The 25,836-nt window shown below is 34.8% G+C and overlaps 2 protein-coding genes across 3 annotated transcripts; one reads left to right on the forward strand and one right to left on the reverse strand.

Annotated features, from left to right (window-relative positions):
- Positions 1–575: 575 nt before the first annotated feature.
- On the reverse strand, positions 576–12,976 carry LOC115919032 (ADP-ribosylation factor-like protein 8B-A). Its single transcript, XM_030997479.1, has 6 exons — positions 12,678–12,976; positions 10,977–11,057; positions 10,018–10,091; positions 9,062–9,155; positions 5,331–5,469; positions 576–4,495 (listed from the first exon to the last, which is right to left on the reverse strand). The coding sequence occupies exons 1-6, from the start codon at positions 12,798–12,800 to the stop codon at positions 4,443–4,445; spliced, it is 564 nt and encodes a 187-aa protein (XP_030853339.1). The 5' UTR covers positions 12,801–12,976; the 3' UTR covers positions 576–4,442.
- A 298-nt stretch (positions 12,977–13,274) lies between these two features.
- LOC115919030 (dipeptidyl peptidase 1-like) lies at positions 13,275–23,501 on the forward strand. Of its 2 annotated transcripts, none has more exons than XM_030997471.1 (6): positions 13,275–13,555; positions 14,717–14,886; positions 15,427–15,548; positions 17,014–17,181; positions 22,001–22,248; positions 22,948–23,501. In XM_030997471.1, exons 1-6 carry the CDS (start codon positions 13,399–13,401, stop codon positions 23,457–23,459), a joined length of 1,377 nt encoding a protein of 458 aa, XP_030853331.1. In that variant the 5' UTR covers positions 13,275–13,398; the 3' UTR covers positions 23,460–23,501. The 2 variants fall into 2 exon arrangements, with proteins under 2 accessions (XP_030853331.1, XP_030853324.1); XM_030997464.1 differs by lacking the exons at positions 22,001–22,248; positions 22,948–23,501 and adding exons at positions 17,981–18,231; positions 19,017–21,119.
- Positions 23,502–25,836: the final 2,335 nt, after the last annotated feature.

Here is a 25,836-nt window from a genome sequence, read left to right on the forward strand (position 1 = left end):
GGTTCAGTGACACAGACGTAACTCCATATTTTGCCAAAATGAGCATTTGATATCAAAATGTTCAGAAATATGTGGACTTTCCAGGAAACACAAAGACCCCAGTCAACCCAACACCCCATTGAAGTCGATGGCTAGTGAAACATAGACTTAACTCCTTAAGGCCCAAGTGCTCAGTGACACATGAACCCCTTTTTCTCAAAATGGAGTCACGTCTTTGTGTCACTATGACCCCTCGATATGTTCCATGTAGCTTTGTGGGCAGTGAGAAATGAATTCTTGTATTTCTGCAAGTTGAAGACAGTTTACAGTGAAGCAAGTTAATCCTGAAGATGTCCACAGGAAAGATGACTCGGTTAAAAAATATAAATGTTTATAAACACGTCTTTGAAAATAAAAGGATTGAAAATCCATTTCATACCAATTTTCTGCTGATATACTATTTCTGTTTGATTTTAAGATGGATTTTGTGTATATTCTGGGGTTTTCATCCCTTCGTTGAAAGTCTGTAAACTTCATACTGTTGCATATATCACATTAATACAGCATGTACACAACAAATAAAAAGACTTGCAACCTTTTTTAGTACATATACATGTTGTACCAGTCATTTATTTTCAACTGATCATTTTAATACACGAGTGATGTGATTGCTACAGTCTAAGAGTGTGAGTGTGCCTTACCGACTAAAAGAGTATAAATAATTTTACAATGTCACACAAAGCCAAGGTATAATTAAGCAAATTCTAAAATATTAAAAGCTTGAGCAAATCATATCCTACTGCTTACAAAAAAGGAATTAATGACCACTTTACAAGCAGTTTAACAAATGGCTATAGAGCTTTGGTGCATGTTAGTAATGCCCATTTGATGGCAGGGTACAATTTTTCAAACGGTGCCCATTTTTTTTAGATATAATTTGTGAAGAAAAGAAAAGACCACCAAAAAAAAATTAGACAAAACCTAGTCGATCACTAGTTATAATAAGGAAAGTGGAAAAATTTTCCTTAATTTCATGTCTCCAGGCCCCTGTTAAATAACATTTATTAAAGAATGAATAGCAGCTCCTACAATTCGGTTACAAATTTGCTGGCATAATCGACCAAATATAATGACTCCAATATCGATGATTGTAAGTTGGCATAAAGGCAGCCCATGCCTGCCTATATGGAACAGTATTGATCTTTCAAACATACATTTTGCCTTTGTATAACAGCAATAAAATGAGAGTTGAAGGTGGGAGTATTTAATCTGTTTCATAAATATATTTTCACATACCAGTAAATAACGTCAAGTATGATTAAGTCATACATGAGAACTTTTCATGCATCAAGAAATCATTTGCTTTTTAAAACAATGGTTAGTTTTAAATTTCGGGTAGGCAAGTGTTGCTGTGCTTTACATTCATGCATATCACTTTTTGGAGCTAAACTGATTTTTCTTTGTGATTAAATCGCAAGCAAGCAAGTTCTATGCAAATTTCCAAAGATAAATGCAGTGAATCCGTATAAATACACCAACAGAAAGTATTTTCCTTGGTAATATTGTAGTGCAGCTAAATATAATAACTGTGGTCATCTATTTACTTCTGGTCAATATACCTACATGTAACCACAAATCATCACACTGGAGTATTCAATAATATGCTTTCTATAGTAGGAAGAACCATACTCTTGTTTTTTTTCCTTCTAAGCATTGGTTAGGGTTCAGGTTTTATATATGCATCATAACAAATAAAGATTATTAAACAACATTGATCAATTTCATAGAAAACACATTCACAATCGATGAAGTCTAGTCTGAAATACAATAGATTTGACATATACTGTACATGAACATACAAAAAGAAAGTCCAGGTAAAACTGAAATAACTAGTCAACCACAAACATGTAATCACTTTGTTGTTACATAATAAATTGCAGGTTTTCATTATAAATTATATGATTTGTACAATGTTACATGACAAGACTTGAAGCTAAATTGTCAATATCATTTAAATGCTTAACAATTTTAACAGGGTTTTTTTTTGGGGGGGGGGGGGGGAGGAGGTCTTTACAAAATAAAGTAATCAAATAAGAAATTTCATCAATATTAACCATGCCAACATCTAAGAAAATGGTTGTTTAAAATAATAAAAAAGAATATTCAAATGGCTTAACTGTTGTACCAAAATGTATACAAAAAAAAAGAACAGAAACACGATTCTATAGAGAAGTATTATTGTGTGTACTAATCTACATTTAATTTTGGTGAATTTTGGTGAAATAACTTTTTTAGCTTACTGTTCTTATACTCAACATAAATATATTTAAAAAAAGCTGCCTGGTATAAATGTACATAAAGAGTGTAGGTGATTTAAAAAAAAGTTACAATGCACTAATCATCTAATGTAAGACTGCATAAAGAATCTATTCAGTGATGACCAGGAATAATTAAAATTCATTTTATTTGAGCAATGACAAAGACCAAGTTACATTTCAACAGCACTAAAGCATCGATTTTGTTTATGTTTTATAATCACATGATGGTCCTTGAGAACAACAATTACACGAAAGTGCCTCTTATAAACCAACTTCTAACATTTTCAATTATCCATGCATTGCTCTTGGACAGTTATGATCAAGAAAAAATTGATGTACTTTAGTTGTTGATAACATCAGGCCTATTTGCCTCTATACCAGGTAGCTACAGAAACTAATTTCAATGAGTAATGGTGTATTTTGGGTAGACCGGATGCACATCACTAGCTGGCAACCACATTTAAAACATATCGTCTGTCCCAAGCCAGAAAGGCGTTCAGCAACTCTGTATTTAAAGTACACGAGTTAAAGCCCCTCTGGCTCCAAGCAGATGATTTTTCTAATGATTATGCAGCTACATGTTTCTAAAAAAAATTGATACATTTCTATCTTAGCTAGTTTTGCTGTCAAATAAACAAAATACTTATCATATCTGTACATGTATATCAAATGAAATACATGTATAAAAAATCACTAGTGCTTTATGGATACCTTTTCTGCAAGATGGTTCATAATTCAATGATTGTACATACTTTTTTTTATATGAGATGTTCTCATGTATGTCCAATGCATGAACAAATTTCCTTTCATTTCAAATATATATTCACTTCAACCAGTATATTTGATGTAGAATACAGTAATTGATGAAAACACAATAATCTTCATATACGATTAAATGCTCTTCAAAGATTGATTTACACGCTAATGTACATTTCTGTCTTCATTGTTGATATTCTTAAACCTAAAACTCTATGACAACACATACCAGTATTAGCTATGCTGGGGTGGGTTATATGTACATATATATCCCGTTCCAAAATGGGATCTTTCCAGAATTTTTCTTCTCCAGATTGCACTTATTATCAGAGCCACTGTTAATTACAGTCTCAACTAGACTAATAAGCAAGCAATCACTGTACACAATGTCTAGAATACACAGTACAAGATGAAACAAGGGGAGCATAATGAGATGAAGAGACTTAAGAATATTAAACAGGGCAGAAATTTCATTCCTACATATAAAGACATCTACATGTAATTCATTGACATGCATTTGATCATTTTTAGTTTTCATGAATCACACCTCCCCCCCCCCCCAAAAAAAAGAAGAGTTCTGCAAATATTCCTATTAGTATTGGGGTATGTTACATAATGTATGCAAGAAACACTGTTTCATACTGGCTTGATAATTTCCTTCAGAAATCAATTTGTGCCTGGCAAAGAGACTGAAAATTATGCTGCTATCTCCCATTCATATTCAACTCTTGCATAGAATACAAACTACATCATTACTAAAACACGTACCTAAGTTGTCAACATACGCCCTATCAGTAAAGCATGACATTAATATAATCATCTGGTTGTCTCATTGTGAAAACAATTTTGCCCTGACAAGAAAATAAAGTTTGATATGGTAAGTCTATCAAAAGACATATTTGCTGTAGACATAGTGTTATTCTATAAAACATGCAATATATTAACCTCTACAAAGGTATTTACCATCTTGGACTGAATGTACTTATGGCAACAACAGGCATAAATAATCCTTTGAAGATAACATGATATACAGTATATCTAATCAAAATTACTGAAGATTACTCCAAATTTTGACAAGAAAATTACAAATTCATAGAAATCAGGTTGAAGAGAAGCAGCTAACAAAAAAAAGGAGTTTGCAACATGTATAACTGGACAACTTGAAATATAGAAAAAAGCAAAGTTACATAAAAAACACAAAGATAATTTTTCAGTCATATATTACCTGGCCATTCATATCTGCTCCTGTTTTCTCCTTATAAATTTCTTCCATCTTTCCCCCCAATTTATCTAACATAATATACACAATAGACAATAATTATAATGTTATGAATATTTATATTGGTCTTCTCGCCATTGAAGCTGTTTGAGAGAAGGAGATAGAGCTCCCTAGCGACTGCCCCCTGACTTTGAATGCTGTATCAGCCATTGCAATGTGATATCTAGTGAAGAAGAGAAGAGAAGAATGTAGTAAGAACATAACTAGAATAAGCAGGAAACAAAGTGACTAGATACTTATCTGGCAATGGGGAAATAGGGAAATAGACAATTTAAGAACTGATTTTTTTTAGCACTGGCGTCACATCAAGATGGCAGCACCTCGAGCTTAATGAAAGTGAAATTGTTACTTCATATTGAATCATGGATATCTTTGCACTGCTGCATTAGCACTATTTCAAAATTTTAACACAGTCAAAATTGTCATATGACACACCTGGCTAATTACATTCAGATGCTGAACCAAGTAAATCATCATTAATGATAACCATAATGCAAGCACTGCTACATAAAGCTTAAAGATGAAGTTGAGTTCTGGTCATGCGATTGCATCGTGAAAGAAACGGTGTGGAACCGACCAGAAAAGGTTGATCATCTAGCATATAAGAATTTGTGTGTATTGCAACGTTCTGGAATCATCAAAATGATAAGAAATGTGGCCAAGTCTTGGCAAAGTTACAAACACTTGCACAGAAAGATGTATATGGGACTACACGAACACGTGGCGTAAAAAGCCGCCCCCCCCCCCCCCCCCCCCCCCCCCCCGATTTTTACGATGTTACATGCATATTTAGAATATGAAGGCATTTGAAGAGCCATGCTTTTCAGGGAACATGTCTTATCTGATGTTCTTCCACACTTGCATAATAAGAATGAGTAATGCTCACAAATTATTTTTCACCTCTTCCCAGAACTCAACCTTCTCTTTAAATTGTAAAATTCAAAGATTGGCAATAAATAATAGAACATACAAAACTGGGAATATTGTGTGATAGTTACCAATATTTTCTTTCTCTTTGCACGAGATGGAATAACAGCAGATCTCTCGGTCCTGAATCGCTGATAAGTTCATCCTCTCTATGAGTTCTTTCTCATCGTATGCTACAGGAATGTCTCTCTTGTTACCCAGCACCAGAACCTGAGGGAGGTTAGAAATAAGATAGATTACACTTAAAGTAATCTCTCAATACAGGCCTGTCTTCATCAGCTCGAGATTGCCAAATATCATGCTATTTGAACTGTTCGATCGCAAATTATCCACTTAATTTGCGTCTTCATCAGCTCGAAGTTGCAATTAGCGGGATATTTGGTCTAGATAATCATCCCAAGATATCTTGGGCTAGTTTACAAAATATCCCGCTATTTGTCCGGTGTGTCTTTACCAAAATTACGCTGAGCAAAATATCTCAAGTTAATTTCTCGAGCTCGAGTTTCAAGTTTCGAGGTCAAGTCTTGAGCTGACGAAGACGTGATTTGTAACTTCTGGAGTATTTCCCAAATCAGAAATAGTGGGCTACTTGGCAATCTTGAGCTGATGAAGGCAGGCCTTATGTGTGTACATAAAAGTGTCCTATACCGTATGAGAATTTACTTACCAGGAACTAACTTGAGATCATTGATGTGCTACATTAACAAAACTACAAGCAGGGTACCGGCAAAGCACTTGGAACAAATTGTCCAATCTAGTACGATCTGGGAATTTGTAGAGCGTCAATATCAAGTACTGTAAATCTCTGTGTATAAGACGCACTTTTTTGCCGCAAAAAAAAAAATAGAAAGTCGGGGCTGCGTCTCACACACAGGTTAATTTTTTGTTTTGTTGTTGTTGTTGAAAGTTTCGATTTATTCCCCTCCATCTGGCACTATGCCTGGCAATGTCTCCCAGCTCAGAAATTGGTGTGTTGACTCACCACTCGGAAACTAGAACAACACTATCTGTCTGGATTCTGTTTGGACTTAGAGGGAAATTTGTCTGTCATCTTTAGTTTTAAAAATGACATTGTTACTATACAGTAGACTTGCGGTTGCACCATGTGAGAGAAAGGGAGGATTGGGAAGTCCTGAAAAGGACTCTTGATAATCTTTCTTTCTTGAACGTGTGTAGTCCTGAAAAGGTCTGTTGGTGTAGTCTTGAAAAAGACTGTTGGTTATCTTTCTTAGCTTATAGTTTGATAAAAAAGATAACCAACAGTCTTTTTCAAGACTACACCAACAGTCCTTTTCAGGACTACACACACTCAAGAAAGAAAGATTATCAAGAGTCCTTTTCAGGACTTCCCAATCCTCTCTCTCACATGATGCAACCACAAGCCTACTGTATATCTACATCACCATGCAAGCCGATACTTATAAGCAGCACCTGACATTGTTACTATTATTTGTGACAAGTTCGCAAGCACAAATGGGGGCTTCAACTGCACCTTGCACTACAATAAAAGCCTTTCCTACGTGGGTTTTTTAACACGGACTTGGCTCGCTACCGCCAGAGTCGGCAAAAAAAAAAAAGGGGGGAGGGGGGGGGGGGGGGGTTTGCCCCCCAAAAGAGGGGTGTGTCTTATACACATGTGCGTCTTATCCACAGAGATTTACGGTAGCCAATTCAAAGATGCCCATACGCTTTTTATGAGTCATATGGAAAACTTTAGGGGGTTTGCCTGGTTACAATGAGGAATACATGTTTATGTCTACTGTGCAGTTTTCTACATTAGAAGATACATGTATGTAGCAATACAATTTAACTACAAACTCCTGAAAGAATTCCACATCTGTTCACAGATCTCAGAGAAGCTGTAGTTACATGTACAGTCACAGACATGTGACAATATAGAGTAAGAATTAGATGTGGGGCCTCATATGTAGATCTCTATGCAACACCGTATTTCACCTTCTCCATCATAAGTGTTAGTATACCATTACAACAACAACAAATTGTTAACAAAGGAGAGCTACACTGTATATCAATGATGGCTTGACTTTCTTCTGTCAACAGACATAAAGATGATGACAAAAGACCTGTTTATTGTGGCACAACAACAGTGTCAAAATTATTAATATCTATGAAATTGTGGCATGAGTGATTGGAAATACAATGTACATGTATTTATAGGTACATGTAATACAAAGTTTTGGTACATGTATATGGTCATGAATTTTGTTCAAATGAACATATTGGAAGCATATGCGATCCTACAAAATTCAGTGATTGTTGTCGCGGTTGAAATCAAGTCTAAAGTTATGAAATTGTAAATAATAAACTCTTTATGTTGTATAGCTCCCTCTCAAGGTCAAGATATTAAATAAGCTTTTAAACAATGTTTCTTGACTTAAATTGACCGATTAGCTTTTCCCTTTGGAAATTATATATCACAACTACATATTCTGAGATTTTCGTGGTCGCAGCTACCATTGTATGGCCGTAGGCGCTATTTGAAATTTATCAAAATTTACCAGGAGCAATTTTTCTACTCATATACAATGTACGTAGTTCTCAAGTGCTATGTACATGTAGCAGAAATAGAAAATTATTTAAACTGGTACTGCAAATTGAGGATTCCTTTTAAGGAACAAATAAAAGTTTAGGAGCATTTAATCATTGCTAATTTGCTATATATTTAAATCATACTTGTGACAAACAAAATTACACATCACTTCAAAGTGTGAAAACTAGACATTTCTTCAAGGTATCCTGTATGGGGATATGACAGTGTTATTGTTGCAGTCTACGACAATCCAATAAGAGGAAGGAAGTGTTCAATCACATGAACATTTACTCAACAATAGGATTGATTCCAAAATGCAACCAAACCTAGCAGACAATCAAAGGACTCTAAGGTTGTAAGGAACTTTGAAACAAATGAAAAAACTGTAAAAGTAGAAATATTCGCGGTACATTAATTTTCGTGGATTTTGCGCTAAGATCGGCAAGCCCGAATTTTAAAACTCACAAAAATATAAGCATGACTTCTTATGCGTGTTTTGAAAGGGCTGAATTTGGTGCAACACAAATTTAAGAACCAGAGACAATAAAAGCGTTTACAGAACTCTCTACTTGCAGGATTGTCCTTCAATATTATATGGGGTGATTAACTTTTATCTACATGTAGTTAAGATGGAAATGTTGTGGCAAAGATTTCTGGGGGAAAATATGGATACCAAAACTAATATTTTGCTTGATCTATTACCTTACTCAATGTTTAAAACGCTTGTAATGGATTTTCTATTACTACAGTACATACTGTATCATGCCTTAAACGTATATTGTGTATTTCATTGCTATTCATCAGTCTGTAAGGATTTGCTTTTTTTAGCCATCATCTATCTTCATAATACATGAACTTGTTTCATGAATTATCAGAATTGACTGCTTTCTCAGAACAATGAAGTACATGTACAATGTAATGCAATGTTGATATAAGTCTGAGGTGAAAATTTACATTTCTTAATTTATCTATACTTTGCACTTTACACTTACAAACAGCACGAGGCTAGAATATAGCCCCAAAATGTCAGTTTTTGGAATTCTATATACATTGATTTCTTTTTAGTTTTAGTCATCACATACCGTACTTGATATATTAAATAAATGTATGAAATAGTATTGGAACTTTAATCTCTCAAAATACTTTCCTTTTCCTCTTCATCCTGTCCATAAATCTCAAAATCAAGACTTGATATGAGAATTTTTGAGACAAATGATGAATGCACTTGTTTTGAAGATGTTCTTTACTTACCGGTATTCCTTGGAGTTGTGGTTTGTCCAGTAAGTTGTGCAGTTCATTCCTTGAAGCTTCTAACTTTTCATGGTCAGCTGCATCTACCATATACCTGCAAAAAAAAAGGTAACAAATAACTAAAAAATAATATTCTACCCAAAGTACATTTATTTCCTTTGTCAAAACATGACTAGTATACATGTACATGTATGTAGGTAAGCCCTCAAAATCAACTCTCCATATTCTTTTATTCATTTTATCAGTAGAAAATATTAATTTACAAAATAGCTTACAAAAAAAAAATTGGGGGATGTATTCGCATTGAAGTTGATTTTTAACATTCTGATGGTATTACAAGTCCGCTTTTATTTTCCTTGCAAGTTCATTAAAGGTTGTCCAACAAAAAAGTACATGGCCTTGCCTCTGTCCTAAAAATACACAGATCATACAGTAAAATACTTCTAATATCAACATCATCACACTTGCCATAACTGTATGTGCCCAATGTCCATTAACAAATCTGTACCACAATATGTTTCTCCATAACTTCCTCTTTTGAAGAAAAACATACATGTACATCATGTACATGCAGACTTTAATGGAAGCAAAACATTTTAAAGATCAAGCCCCACTTCACAAATGACTGCATGTAAATCTGCATTTGACTACTGGTCATTCTAAATATCTAGAAATATTTGAGCTCATTTCCCTTCATCAGATCGACACTGATTCTTTACATTGCTCTCTGTAACGTACATGTATGTTAATTTGGTGGTTACTAAATTCTCCACTTCCCATAGGCTTACTACAGCAGACCTGCCAACCACTGGAGTTCAAAAACTGTATTCTTTAATCCCAAAAGTTGTATTTTACTGACAAAAGTTGTATTCTTAAAAATAAACACGGACTGTTACATAAATGCCTGGAGATGTACAGGTAAAGAAAAACATGTGAGAAAAGAGAGGAGAACTTACACAATACAATTGACCCCTCTGCAGTATCTCTCCCACATACTCCTAAACCTAGGCTGACCTCCAATGTCCCAAAGCTAGAAGAACAATAAACACAAAAGGAAAATAAAATGTAGTTTCTATGTTATCAAATATCTGATCATAGAGCGAAGTAGGTACATGATCCAATGAACATGAAAGTGAAACCTACTGTAGCAATGTGATGCTAAACATGTACCTGATTAGTCTGCTTTCTATTTACTACAAAATGTTGAGAAAAAAAGGTATATAACTTGACAAAATGTCTAGATCTACATGACACTAGTCAGCAAATTGCTATTTGGCGAACTACATATATAAAGGTTAAGAGTGAAATTAAAATAAAATCTTAATCTGACTGCAATTTCTGAAGTAAAGAAAACACAAAAATTCACCGTTGATACATTATGGAGTAATGTGAAACAACAGAAAATAGATAACACTGCACTTGTTTGTAACATGTTCATGTACATAACAGAGAATGTGAGAAAAAAACAGAGGGAACTGATACTACATGTAACACTACATGTACATGTAGGTATTGTGTTACAAAAGATATACATGTATCTACAGGTATTCCATGTAATGGTAAACTGCATAGTTATAGTTTGCCAAATATCATAACAAACCCATCATTTAATTTGCGACAGAAAAAAAAATCCGTAAATTATCAATGTTTTATTACATGTAGTATGCAATGCATGAAGAATCATACTTGCAGTCTATGAAATAATTAATGACTTGGTATTTATTAATTATTACAGTTAATGAACCAATAAAAGTGAAAGCTTAGAAAAATTAAACGTTGAGAATAAAATCTCACTCAAAATGTTCATAATATGGACAAAATTAACTCAAGTACAGGCGTAGCAATAGCTGTCTTGTCTTTTATTTATTTATAATAAATCAAGACAGTTTTAATCTTTAAGTACCGGTACACTTACCTTTATTGTGACATTTCCTTTTGTAACTTTCCTCATGTTGAAACCTACTGTGGGGATCATGTCTTCATTAAATTGTCCAGACTGTTGGGAGAAGTTGAGACAGGAAGTTCATGGTTATATTACATACTATGATTAATTGGTAATACCTCTAGCACTACTACAATAACAGTGCTTGTAGACGTTACTCGCTGTACTCACACAACAAAATCATAATTGACATGTAGCATCATTATCATGGTCACATCCACATTTCTGGTGGGGATTAATAAATCCTTCCATGTAAGTAGAATGAAAGTTTCTATGTGAGTGGAAGCAATAAATCAAATAGATCAGTAATAGTATTAAAAAGATCGGAGTCATCAGACAAAGAACAAAACAGTGGTGACTTTTTTTTATCGCTATGGAGATACAGAAATCTTACTGGAAAATTGGTTGTTTACAAGTATTTTTTTGAATACCGGTAGTGTACTTTTGAGGGACGACTCTCTATATTGTGATATGTGAATTTTCATTTTCCCTCACAATAAATCACCTCTCTAAAGTTGTCGATCACTGATTACATGTTTTAAATGTCTTTCTAGATTTTAAAATTCTTTTCTGACTTTCCTGATTCCACCTCCCCCTCCCCCGCCTCTCTGAGACAATTAACAAATGTACACTTGAAGAGTAATATAATCCATACATGTAAAGTAATAAGTAACACTGAAGAATAACAACCAATACAAGGACACAATGAAGAAATCATAAAATCAATTGGATAAATTGGAATTTGGATAGGATAAATTGGAATTTGGATAGTATAAATAAAGTTTATGGTAAGCCCACATGTATCGTAGGCCAATATTGGATGTACATGTCATATCATTGAAGCCCTTCTGTTTCTGTTTCGGTTGCGTTGGTAGATTCAGGTTTAACTGTACTGCACCAACGTTTTTTTTTCCCCTCTGTAAAACTGAAGTGGCAATATGCTAGTTAACATGTAGATACCATCCATGTCATACATGTACTGTACACATGTAAAAGTTATTGAAATACCAGTAGACAACAACATAAAGTGAAAAATTCATTAAAAGTTATGATTAAGTGCTATTTCACCTCTTAGTTTTAACTTTAACAACTTGAATTAGTCTAAATTAAATAAATATGAAATTCTTAAAAAAAGAAAAAAGATAACAAACATGAAATCTTCATATTATTTAGACTTAGTTTAGATCTAGAGTCACACACACAAAACTCAAAAGTAAAAAAAATTGAGAAAAGTCTTTATTCACATCACAAGCCTCAAATTTTGAAATGCCATCTTTAAGTTACATCGAAAAAAAATTGGACTCTGGGAGGTTTAAATTGAATGAGTGAGCAGACATGAGAACCTTTGTTTTTTGCGATATCAAAATTAAACCGCCACCTCTCTTTTTGCAATGCAAATGACACTGTTTTTACCCAAATATTGATGAGATTTTGGCACATTTTACTCTCTACAATATTACAGACGAGATCAAGCATTGCATTGAAAAATATGACAGAAAATTCTTTTCAATTTCAAATGAAATGTTTGGTGTGCAGACATAGTCTACATGTAAGTCTACAGTGACATGTAGGACCCTCATCATACAGTCAGTCACTCAACAACATGACTCAAGTACACTAGCTCAGTCACAGACATTCTGTAATGTGGGTGGATTGCATTAACGAATAACGTACCGAAATCACATTGACGAATGTAGTTTTTCCAGAATACTGAAGACCGACTAAAGTAAGCTCCATTTCTTCCTTCCAGAAAAGGCTTTTCAGCCAGTCCAGGAATTTGTTGATAACTGATAACATTTCGAGTCCTTTTGTATGAAAAGAGATGAATTAATTAAATGTACTGTCGAATTGTCGCTAACTTAGATGAGTTTGCATGCGTGTAGCACGGTCACAATCACAATCAGAGATGTTATCGGACAACAACGCAATTTTGCATTCACAATGCATGCATTAGAATATTGTACTGTGTTCTGTATTCATAATGAATGAGCTTTCATCACGACCTGACGCACAGGTCATTTTAAAAGTACATTGAAATGATTATTTTTAAATGTAATACTTTAATCTCCAAGTTATCGATGATCATTTGAGAAATTTATTTGTGACTTTTTTCATTACAAAGATTATTCCTTTTAGCAAGGCGGAACACCCGAATCGATCAAATATTATATTTTAAAGACCCTGTAAATTAATGGGAGTGTTTCCCCCGGATTGTATCATATGATCATGTCACCTGACCAGCGTCTTGTGACTTTTGCAGCTGATCAGCTATGCATGCTCGCTGTGTCGTGCTACAGCCTACAACTACAAGGCAGTGATACGGCAAAGCAGCCTTTCTGAAATTCCCGATAGAATATAAAGAAAGTTTAAAAAAGGAAGAGGATAGGACATAATCATGAGGGTTTATGCTGTGATATTCATGTTGGCAGTAGTGCCTGCCTTTGTGGTCGGCGATACGCCGGCAAATTGCACGTACGAAGACGTCGCCGGGGAATGGATTTTCGAGGTCAGCGGTTATGGCGGTGACAACAAAATTGATTGCACAAAGCCAGGTACGTACATTTTCTCTCTTTGATCAATTTGATAAAATTATTTAATTGTTTAAGTCTTATGTAGGCTAATATATGGTTAAACTTGTTTAAGGAATTTAAATACGTCTAAAGTCAGACCATGTACAGTCTACATTCAAGTGGATCCAGATCTAGATCCAGATCTAGATCGATCATCGGGATAAGGCATGCCAGGCTGGGTCAAACTACAACTGGAAAAAGAAATTATTAACGATGTAATGTTTGAAAAGAGATGCCTAATGAACTAAGTTAATTTTGACATTGTTTGATTCAGTTATTAGGCTATTTAAGTAATCAAGCTCTTCAAAGCTATTAAATGTTGATATGTGATGATGTGTCATCTTATGAAGATAGCAAATCAGTTAGACAAAACTCCAGATTCATGCAGAGTTCTACTTTTGTATTTGACAGGATTTATTTTGGTATCATTATTTGGTGAGCAGCTTGTCATAGCACCATGATCCATCAATTAAACATTTTGATAATGCATTACCGATAATTCATTTTGTACTTTTGATACTAGGAGAAACATATTCTACTTCACTTGTATTGATATGTTGAAAAAAAGTTAAATCATGTCAGCAATTTGGCAATTGGTTGAAGATAGTTTTTTCATAGAGATGACAGCACACATAGAATTATAATTTTGTTTCTTAATGTACTTGCTCAAAGTTCTGTTAAAAAATATCTATTATAGCTATACAAAGAATTAACTTTTATTGTTGGAGTTGACATTCTCTACATGAGCTTTAATATTTCAGTAATATATATTCACATGCTGCATTTAAAAATGTAACTGTTGTTTTAAAGGGGTGTAGATCTACAGTGTAGAAAGTTGACTAATTTGTGTTTTTCCTTACTTCATACTTATGCAAAGTTTGTAAAGTAATTATTATTGAGACTACAGTATATAATTTTTCTCTTTGATTATTGTAAATTTCTTTTAAAAGGGAAGGGGCTCTGCTTGAGATTTTCCAACTTAAAGTTTTAATTTTAAGGCTGAAGTATTTAATAGAAGTTTGAAGTGCAACGTTTTGAGGGCTTTATTTACAACTATGTTTAGACAAAGGCTTTTTTACAAGAACGTAAAATACTAAATAAACAAGCATGTTTTTTTTTAAATTTATTTATTTTATTTGTCAGGTCCTGTGACATACAAGTTGCATGTGCAGTTGCTTTTCCCAGATGTGGCAGTTGATGTCCAGTATGGTACCAAAGGATTCTGGACTCTGATTTACAACCAGGGTTTTGAGGTTGTGCTCAACAATAGGAAGTACTTTGCTTTCTCAGAATACACTCAACAAGGAAGCCAGGTGAGTTGAAGTTGGCTCTGGAATCTCCCCAAATCTTGCCCCTTAGGTCTGTCTGTTTTATACCAGATATCGATAGAACTTTATCATATATCTTTCTTGGTTATTGTCTACATGTTTGAATTCATTTCATTCCTTTAATTTTTTATTTTAACCGTGGCAAGTAGTAAATCTGTGGACTGTAATTTGTTATGATTAGATATATGTGCTCAGCAGACATAGAGAACAAATTTGAATAAAGCTGCCGCTGGAATTTACTTGATCAAATCAGCAAAAAGTAGATCTCTGTTTTAATCTATTTGATCCATTTTTAAATCTTACATTTACCACAGAGTTCTTTTTACCTCAATTTCTGTCTTCCCTCTCTTCATTTATCATAGACTTTTAGAGAGCAGAAAACTGTTCAATAATATTAAACATAATGATAAGTGGTTCAGTTTTTTTGCAGCAACAGCCTGGGTATTTCTGTAAAATTGTGAATGATATTTCTTCATCAAGGCTTTATTTGACATATTTTTTTGTTATTTTCTCTCTCGATCCCAGGTTACCATGAATTGCTCTCAGACCCTCCCTGGTTGGTCACACAATGTAATTGGGTCTGACTGGGCTTGCTATGTAGGCAGCAAGGTGGGTCCATCAAAGGTACACACTGTCAGGAAAGAAAGGTAAGGTGTTTTTATTTCAAAGAGGAATATTTTGATTTGGGGAAACTTGGTTTTAAAAAAAGCTTCCAATGAGAACTGTCAATAACAAAGAGCATCATAAATATAAATATATTGTAATCACAAGTTAGATTAAAGGGTTTGGACTGTGCATGAAACTATGCTAAAGTACATGTACTTAAAGAAATATAGAGTAACATTTCAATCAAAATGATTATTACTACAAGATGTTAAAAAAAAAAAAAAAAAAAAAAAAAAAAATTACCGGTATTGTCAAATTATGTTTTTCAAAGAATGCTAAGGTCAAAAGACTAAAAAGCTTCAAGAAGAGTAACTACATGTATGTACAAGTAAAAAATCATTTGCAATCAGATTTTTTTTTTCCTTGCTCAATGAGCCATTAAAATACATGTACATCGGATTAACTATATGGGTTATATGTAGTATAAAATTATCAAGTAGCTTAGATATCTAGATTTTGTTCTATATTAATGCTCTCAAAACAATGGCAGCGGAATGAAAGACAGATCATCTTCATTTGTTTAAATAAGTCTATTTGAACAACAATTATGTAGGCATTATAAATGTTTTATCTCTATACCCTTCCGCCCCGACATTTGGTTAAATTTAAGTATTTGGTATTTAATGTGTAAACTGTTTGTATGATGAAGTTTGGGTGATAAAGTCCTTACTTAAGTACAACTGTACATAGTTTCCCCATGTACCACCTCACCTCTGAAATTTGATATTGGTACAAAGTCCAATCTGTTTAATATTGCCAAGGATGCTAAATTTCTATGGAGTTTCATCATCACTTACTGTCCTTTGATTATGTGCATACCGGTATATACTTCTTTGTATTTATGGATAAGACGAGATAGTAAACATATTGTTGTAATTCAAATACCCTTGTTTATGTGGGCAAATATTCTACACATAAAAGTTTATCAAAGATATGACTACAAAAGTCTTGATGTTCAGACCCAATTTGCCATCTTCCATCTGCATGAAACATGTTCAAAGAGTGCTTGTACATGCTACTTTACCTTGAGTATGCAGCTCCTAAAGTTATTAGTATTCTGCTCTCTTGATATTAAGGAGGGCCACACTTTCCATAGAATCATGAAATGTAATATAGTTTGGAACGTACATGTAGTAAAGGTTTAAGGGACTAACTACCAAATTTATTTGTGAACATGTGGTTGCCACAAGCTAAAGCCTCCCACACAAATCTGTAGACATGCACCCTCAAGCTTTTAGGTATGACATTTGCACTCTTTTATTCTGTGTTTCTTCCTTTTATTTTGAATGCCAAACAATAAATATACATAAAAAGGTCTTCAGCAAATGGAGAAGAAAAAACAACCCTGCTTTGTGCTGGTTTGAGGTATTAAAATCACTCAAAAAGAAATTGACACTTCTGCAAGATTTGCCAATTTGAATGTTTAAAATTTCCATCTAATTCCAGGCGTCCAGATTTCAGCCAGATGATGTACAGAAACGATAAGAAGATGGTAGAGAAGATCAACAGAGCTCAGAAATCCTGGAATGCAACCATCTATCCCGAGCATGAGATGTATACTGTGGAAGATATGCGGAGGAGAGCAGGTGCCATGAATGGCTTAGGATCCTCCAGGTATTAATCCACATCTATCTGTCCATCAGGGGGGTGTTTCACAAAGATCCTAAGATGAGCTTAATTTTAAGTTGGACTCAAACATTATGGAGAGTCATTTGTAGCCTTAAAATAAAATATTTTCAATAGTGAATATTCAAGTATTTATACTTTTTTATAAATTTCACATTAATACCAAGAAATCTCCTTGATAATAAAAAAATATGAATGATTTAAATCAACATTTTATGCCTTTATAAATAACTTATACAAAATATTTTCATAGATGCTAACGGCTTTCCATAATTGTTCAGTCCAACTTAGACATAAGTTCAAATTAGAATCTTTGTGAATCACCCCCTGGACCCATAATCTGCAGGGGCATATCTAGAGAGAACTGTTGTTGGGGGGGGGGGGGGGTGGTGACAACATCTATTACAAAAACTTATGTCAGTAAATTTGGGATATGTAGTCTTGTCCACAACTTGCTAACAGAACTTTTTTTTTCTTTCATTCATTCATTTGGGAAGTTTTAGAAAACCCATCAGCAAATTAGTTCCAACAATCCCTCCCCTTTCAAAATGATCTAGCTATACTATTGTAAACGAGTTTTGTTTCCTCCCATAATTCAAGATTTATTTAAACCTTTATTATCAAGTATAGACTACTTATGTTTAACAAAATGTGTAGAAAATGGGTTGTCTGCAGTAAAACTTAGATAGTTACATAATAGGAACAAAAATTTAGAGAGTTTTCAAAATAACGTCATAATAAGCACATCCATAGTAAGACAAGATAAACCTTCCTGTATTCGCACCAGACCAGCACCGGCAATTGTCACCAATCAGGCAAAGAGGGCAGCATCCTCATTGCCACCCGGGTTTGACTGGCGGAATGTGAATGGCGGACAGAACTTTGTGTCTCCGGTCCGCAATCAGGCCTCTTGTGGCAGCTGCTACGCGTTTGGCTCTCTGGCCATGCTGGAATCTAGATTACGCATTGCAACCAATAACAGCATTCAGCTAGTCTTCTCGACCCAAGATGTGGTATCATGCAGCGAGTACTCACAAGGTATGTGTAGAGATATCTACATACATGTACTATCCTTGAGACAATGTGGTAATTTCATGGTTCTTTGTTTATTAACACTCAACTGAACTGCAATCAATTCCATACACCGGATTGTACGGTACAGTAAAAGGTCAAAGCAATAGAAGTAGGTAAAACAAAGTTTCCCTTCCTTGAATCCGTGCCCACATATATCATACCGGTATCTATGGTTTCCATGTGGTAAGCCTAGCTACATGTGTGCAACGACTCCCGTCAATCTATGGTATCCTTAAAAAATAAAATTTGGTTCCCTATAACTTGATCCTTACAGCTGGTTTACACAGTTTGACAGTGTAGGCCTACAGCTTGGTCATGGAACAAGATCTTTGTATTGGGATTCTTGGATTTGAAAATGTTTCTTAATTTCTAGTAAAACAAAATCTGATTCTCTGATTTGACCATCTGAGACAACTGTAATGATGTGGTTTAAAATGGATTATCTATGAGATACATGTTAGAAAGTATAATTATATTTTGTAGTTTCTATTTTTGTTGATATTTTAGTTATCTGTTCTACCCATTTTAGTTCATGTGACATAACCTTTCAATAAGTCAGTTCACAGTTGTAGTCTGAGCATATGAGTAGATAATGGTCATTGCAGAACAAATTGTGAAATACACAGAGACGAAATACTGGATATGTGCTCATGAAAGTAATAATCAGCCGAGCAATGAATGAATAATCTGAGCATCCAATCATAATGAAAATATGAAATCAAAGTTGCTATTTATTGTAAATTTTGCAGGTTGTGAAGGGGGATTCCCATATCTTGTTGCTGGCAAGTACGCCGAGGACTTTGGTGTCGTAGAGGAGTCCTGCTATCCATACGAGGGGACGGACATCTCGTGCTCCAAAGAGAAAGCAGGATGCAGAAGATATTACGCCACCAACTACAACTACGTCGGTGGATTCTACGGGGGATGCAAAGAGGAACTGATGAGAGCACAACTTGTCAAGAATGGCCCCTTGGCCGTCAGTTTCATGGTTTATGATGACTTTATGGCATATAGTGGTGGGATATACCACCATACTGGTGTTAAGAATGAAAACCTCAAATTCAACCCATTTGAGATTACAAATCATGTTGTGCTTGTGGTTGGTTATGGTGTTGAGGCGGGATCAGGGGAGAAGTTTTGGATTGTGAAGAACAGCTGGGGTGCAGATTGGGGTGAAGAGGGGTATTTCAGGATTAGAAGGGGAACAGATGAATGTGCGATTGAGAGTATTGCAGTAGAGGCCTTTCCTATCTATCCATAGAAAATCTTAAAAAGTTACTGTATGTGTATTAGTAAATGTAATTATGCCTTCAACCATATTATGTTGATGAAATAAGAAAAAGAAATCGCCGGATTGAAATATCTAAAGAGGTTCTCACATGTATTCAAAGTGCAATCTTGATTATGAGTAATTTTTCAATCCCTTACTTAGACTTTTATCACATGTACTTCAAAATGTAGTAGAAAAAATTATTCTAAATTGACCTCAATTACAAAGGTTATGATCCATTTAAACACTTCCTATAATAACCAATGTTTCTGTTATCATAAACTTAAACGTGCCTTAGCAATTCCGGGGGTCTAAAGTTATGAAATATTGTTTGTCATGCAAATATTGAACCATGTTCCGGTCATTTTGATTTTCAGTGGTTTATATCCCACTGGTGCCACCATGCCAGTGTTGAATAAAACTCAAGGTGATTTAGATTTTTGCTTTTCTATGATGACTTTATTTGATTGCATTTGTTGCATTACTAGATTAACACCTCCCATTGTGTATTGGTATGTATGTATGTATCGATATATTGAAATGATGATACAGGTTTGGGATTGGGGAATTAGCTGAGGCCGGGATACCTGAATAGAAGACTACATATGCATGTACACTGTTGATAAATGTCTTCTCACTTTGTCCATCCATCTAGTTACTTTACATAGTGGCAGCATTCATTTAAAAATGTGAACAGAGGGCAACAATGCATATATATCAAGTATGATATCTTAGGTGAATCAAAACATCACCCCATGGTGTATGGTGTCTTTGAGGATTCCTCCGTTAAAGCAGTGTTTAATTTTTGTACATACAACAGAAAGTTTTTATCATTATGATGACTTACTGTGCACAAGACTATGCCAAGGAGACTGACTAAGTTGACAAGGCTTGACTCTTGATTTGCAGTCTTACGGTAATTGTTTACCAACTGGATATTACATAATTTATGTGGTAATTGTATGCATCAGGGAAGTCATTTATATGTGGCAAGAAGACGCAACTTGAATTTCAATTTGAAAGAATTTAGAGTGGTTGCATTTTTAATTGAGTGTTCAATATTGTTCCATAATTCACCACCTTTTTGTTGTATAGAATTTACCTTTCGTGAATGTGGCAAGAAAATTTGACTTTTGTTGGATTTTTATTGTTTATTTGGCCGCAGTTACTTCCAGTGAATATGTTTTGATGTTATGCATTATAGTAACTGCCAAGCATTTTAAAATAGTAGAAACTAAGGTCACCACATCAAACTTCAAGTAGATTTCCTAATAAGATGCAGGATGATTGATGTTTAATATGTGAAATGCCCAGCAAAACTGAGCATATCTGGAATATAAAGAACAGTTTATGATTCAAATATATTTCCATACATTTAAAATGAAACACTTTCGGTAGAAAATGCAGCTGTTATTGGAAAAACTTGTCTTTCTGCTTAGCTCAAGTAGTCTTTTGTAAACAAATGTAAGATTTACGGATATTTGCTCAGTGCATAGAGGCTTTTGTACCATAGCCATGCTTTTAAACATGTCCTTTACTAAAATAGAGCTACTTAATAAAGAACGATATCATGTACAGCCTATTTTGCATGGTTTGCAGGGATTTCTCATCTTATCTTTGTTTTTATATTGGTTGGTAAAATACCACGATGATTCTTTCATACAATTTTGACAAAACATAAACATTTCTTTGTGTGTATTTTTATATGATAATAAATCAACCATGATTACATGACTTTGTGTCAAAAATGTGAGTTTTTTATGCTTGGACAATTCAGATCATGTACTGTATGCATTCTACAAAGAAATGAACAAATAAATGCAGAATGATGTCTTCCACATAAGTTGTAAAAGCTTGCTTTAATACACACTATTTGGGTCATATTCTTCTTTCTTTGATCTGTTTCTAGCAGGCTTTATGAATCTGGAATGAGTTTTATGCTATACAGGGCTAAATGAGAAAAGGCTACAGTATAACAGAAATACAAAGGGAAATAGTGAAAGAGAGATGAAGAGAGAGGAGGGAGGAGAATAGATTGACCAGTGGACGGAAAGGATGGTGAACCAGCTGCAAACCCCTTTCTTTGATGATTGTCTGATGCTATCGTGGCATTATATCCTTAAACCATAGAGGTACAGTGTCACTTTTTAGTGTCATTTTAAATTTCATCTGTCAATATCTATCACACTACAAATTGCACATACTGCAGGAGTAGAAAGCTAAGAAAATCACTGCCTCTACATTATGTAATTCAAAATTAATATTTTGAATGAATATGAATGTAAACATTAGAATATAGGCTTTAACAGATCATATAGAATTCATAATCAATATTTCCATATAGCAAGGTATAACAATTTGTGCTGTATTAAATGGTATGGCTCTATGCAATCAAATATATCTACAACCAACAAAATTTGTCTCCAACTATTTTTCCTCTTTTTTTTCTTTCTTTTTCAATAGACCTCACCCTGCACCGGTCACATCAGAGGCATCAAAGGCTGCATTCTCACTGCCGGAGTCCTTTGACTGGAGGGATCTCAATGGTCAGAACTTTGTATCACCAGTCAGAAACCAGGCTCAGTGTGGAAGTTGCTTCTCCTTTGCTGCCCTGGCGATGCTGGAAGCGAGACTGCGCATAGCGACCAACAACACGGTCCAGAAAGTGTTTGCACCTCAGGATGTGGTGGACTGCAGTGAATATGCACAGGGTATGTTTGTTTGTGCGGCTCCCGGCCGTACCAAGTTGGAATCTTAAAATACTGACTGCTGAATTTTCTCATCCCCCTATGCTTCATCCATGAGCTACATATAGATTTCATAGGCATTACCAGGTTTTTCTAGGTATATGCCTTTGTTACAAAGGAGTGATTAGATGAATTTAAGTGAATTTGCCATGCTAAAATTTGTTCACACTACTTGTAAGGCCTGGACCCTCACCCTGTCTTACAAAGAGTTAATATTAGTCACAACTTATTTGTGATTGATATCAAACGCAACTATGTACATAAGAGATTGGAGACTGCAAACTTGAGATTGATTAGAGGACTCACGATTGATTTGGATCAATCTCAACTCTTTGTAAGACAGGGCTCAGGTTTCACAAACTAGTCTTAGAGAGATGTGCATGTCTCATATAGCTTGGAATGATAGGATTTAAAGTTTGTTGCATGAAATTTTCAATCAAGTCAATCAATCCAATTAAAAATTACATGATGATTCATGTTTTTGGTAATTCAAATTCTTTGTCCTGTTGTGATATGCTCCCAAAATCATATTTATTTCCCAATCATACCAGTCTGACTGAATCCAGGGCAAAATGGCCAAGGATTGGTCTCTTTGTATATCTTTAGAATTGATGATTTGGTAGTGTGACTGATCGAGGTATCACTTCTTTGGTTTCTCCATAGGATGTGAAGGAGGGTTTCCCTATCTAATAGCCGGTAAGTATGCAGAGGATTTTGGTGTGGTGGAGGAATCGTGTTACCCTTATCAAGGAGTTGATTCGGCTTGCAGCAAGGAGCAGCCTGGATGCCGCAGATACTATGCCACCAACTACCAGTACATCGGGGGCTTCTACGGGGCCTGCAACGAAGAGCTCATGCGCCTCGCCCTGGTCAACAACGGCCCAATCGCCGTCGGTTTTCAGGTCTATGGGGACTTCATGAGCTATAAAGGGGGCGTGTATCACCACACTGGAGTCAAGAACTCCATGCTGAAGTTTGACCCCTTTGAGCTGACCAACCATGCCGTGCTGGTGGTCGGGTATGGGGTGGATGAGGCATCGGGGATGAGTTTCTGGACTGTGAAGAACAGCTGGGGTACTGGATGGGGTGAAGGGGGTTACTTCAGGATCCTAAGGGGTACCGATGAGTGTGGTATTGAGAGTATGGCCATGCAGTCATTCCCTGTCTTTCCATGATTTTCATAATTCTGCATTTTAGTCTTTGAATGAAATAGGGATATTTTTCATATGGTATCAATGATATTGAAAATGATTGAATTTAATTCAAGTATATTGATAAAAATACTGTTATTTCTATCACAAAATTCATGTTTTCAGTGCCTGTTGTCTCTTACCTCTTTATGATGTTAAAATTCTACTTTATAGAATGTATGCATGTATAGTAATCTATGGATATTGCATTCAAGTCTTTCTCAAAGCCTTACATTTCTAGGTATAATCTTTTTTAAGGTTCTTTCTACCATTGTCACTGTACTTAATTATGAATGACAGCCATTTTGTGCCAAGGAATCTATCATGAGGTTGACAAAATGATGTAAATACTTTGTATCCCAAAAATATATGTATATGGCACTGTCTCCTCTAAATGAATACTTACTTACTTTTATAATGTATGTTCATGATTTTCGATGTCAATCAAGTTTCTAGATATTAATATTATTCTCTGATTTGGAGTTGAGTACAAGATCAAGAACATGTACCTGTATGCTAGTGTGGTCATTGAATTCAAGTTCATATACATGTACAATGAATATCTAGTTTGAAGCAAAGAAAGGAATGGAGATTATGACTAGTAAATATGTGCCAGTCACATCAAATGAGGGATGCTGGGAATATATTTGTTTTTATCATTTTAAATATTTTTTTTTTTTTAAATCAGTACTATTGTACCTTTCACTTCAGTCATGTTAAATGTCCTCAATCTATTCAGCTTATGTTCTCAGGAAACATTTATGCTCTCTTACCTTTACACAATTTGAAGGTACAAACAAGTTACAAGGAAGAACATAGTCCAGATTACTCTTGCCTTTCTGGTTTGATCAACATAATTCACTTTAGACTACTCTTATCTTCTTCATTTGATAAATTTGTTCAATCCAAAATGTCCTTTTTTTCTGGTTTAAGCAATATGTTCATCCCAAATAGTTGCTGTCTTTCTCGTTGGTTAATATGTGCAATCCGGATTATTCTCATCTTGCCAATGTGGTTCACCCTAACCTAGTTTGTTTGAGGCATTGTTTGTCATCCATATCAACCTCTTATTGACATAGATAATAAAATAAATATAGACAATGTATTATGCAACCCTTTGCAACAAAGCTTGATCCTTCAAATATGTACACGGTATGGAAATACATTTTTCATGAAATCAGTGAAAAAGAAAACTTGCATTCTAAAGACAATGAATAAATTTAGATTGTGAATGTAGGCATGTATGCAATTATTGTAATATACATGAATGTCAGAATTATTCTTTATTGACTATAGATTTTAAGAGTTTTCAGATGTCTATTGCCAAGTGGTTTTCATTTTGAGTAATCTGATTGTTTCACTGATTAAACATGATGTGTATGCCATATCTAATGATAGAAATTAAAAGAAAAACAAATGATATTCTAGTGAAGAATTTTTTTAGATAATGGAATCTATTTAATTTAGTTGTTTTTGTGTTCCTATTTTCCTTCATTTTTGGTAGAAAGGTGGCCAGCACCCACCCCGCAAATCTCTATCTGCAGTTTCATGCAGCTCATTGGATTTCCCCTCTCTTCCCGTTTTCTGAACTGACTATAGATACCTTCTTATCTTTACAGGTTATGAATTTTGCTCTTTTTTTCTCTTAAAGGGATCCGGTAACTTTGTCTCAGATTCTGAAACAAAATTCTAGATTTAGCTCATGCTGCAATTATAATTATGAACCTTTAGGTCAGTCAGGAACCCCATGACTTTTTCAAGCCGATCGCCTGTCTGATTATCAAAATATTTATGATTGGAATTACGAATTTTGAAAACCATTTGCCAAACGGTTTTCATAACACTACAGTCTAATGGGGAAAACAAGTATGGTAAAACTGGTCACTCAAAGATTATTACTTTTTTGTTGATCATTTTGAAGCGCAACTTTTTTAGGGCTTCAATTTTACACCATATCACAAACACTGATAGCACGTAGGGCCTTGCATGTATCTCATATTTCACATTGTTAAATGATCCCTTTAAGAGCCTCTTCCTTCATCATTATGTAGTCAGTGATTCGTCCCATCAAATACAATACTGGTTCTAAAATCTTTGTTTCCAATGGTGCAAAATGAACAATGCATTTAAAGCCCCATTGCACTACTTCTAGCTACTTGCGCCCTCTATATAGCAAACAATGCTTTATTGGTGCATGTTGGTCCCCCATGATCCCCTTTTTCTTATGATAATTGAGAGCTGATTTGATGAGATATGACCACCTGTCAGTGGCCTTGCAGGGAGGTCTAATCCCCCCTGGCCAAACTAGTGCAGATGGGCTTTAAAGGAAGTGATTTCAGACACTTTGAATTGAGTAATCGCT

Source organism: Strongylocentrotus purpuratus, unplaced genomic scaffold (genome assembly GCF_000002235.5).
Source record: "Strongylocentrotus purpuratus isolate Spur 01 unplaced genomic scaffold, Spur_5.0 spur5_contig_858, whole genome shotgun sequence".
Taxonomy (NCBI): Eukaryota; Metazoa; Echinodermata; class Echinoidea; order Camarodonta; family Strongylocentrotidae; genus Strongylocentrotus; species Strongylocentrotus purpuratus.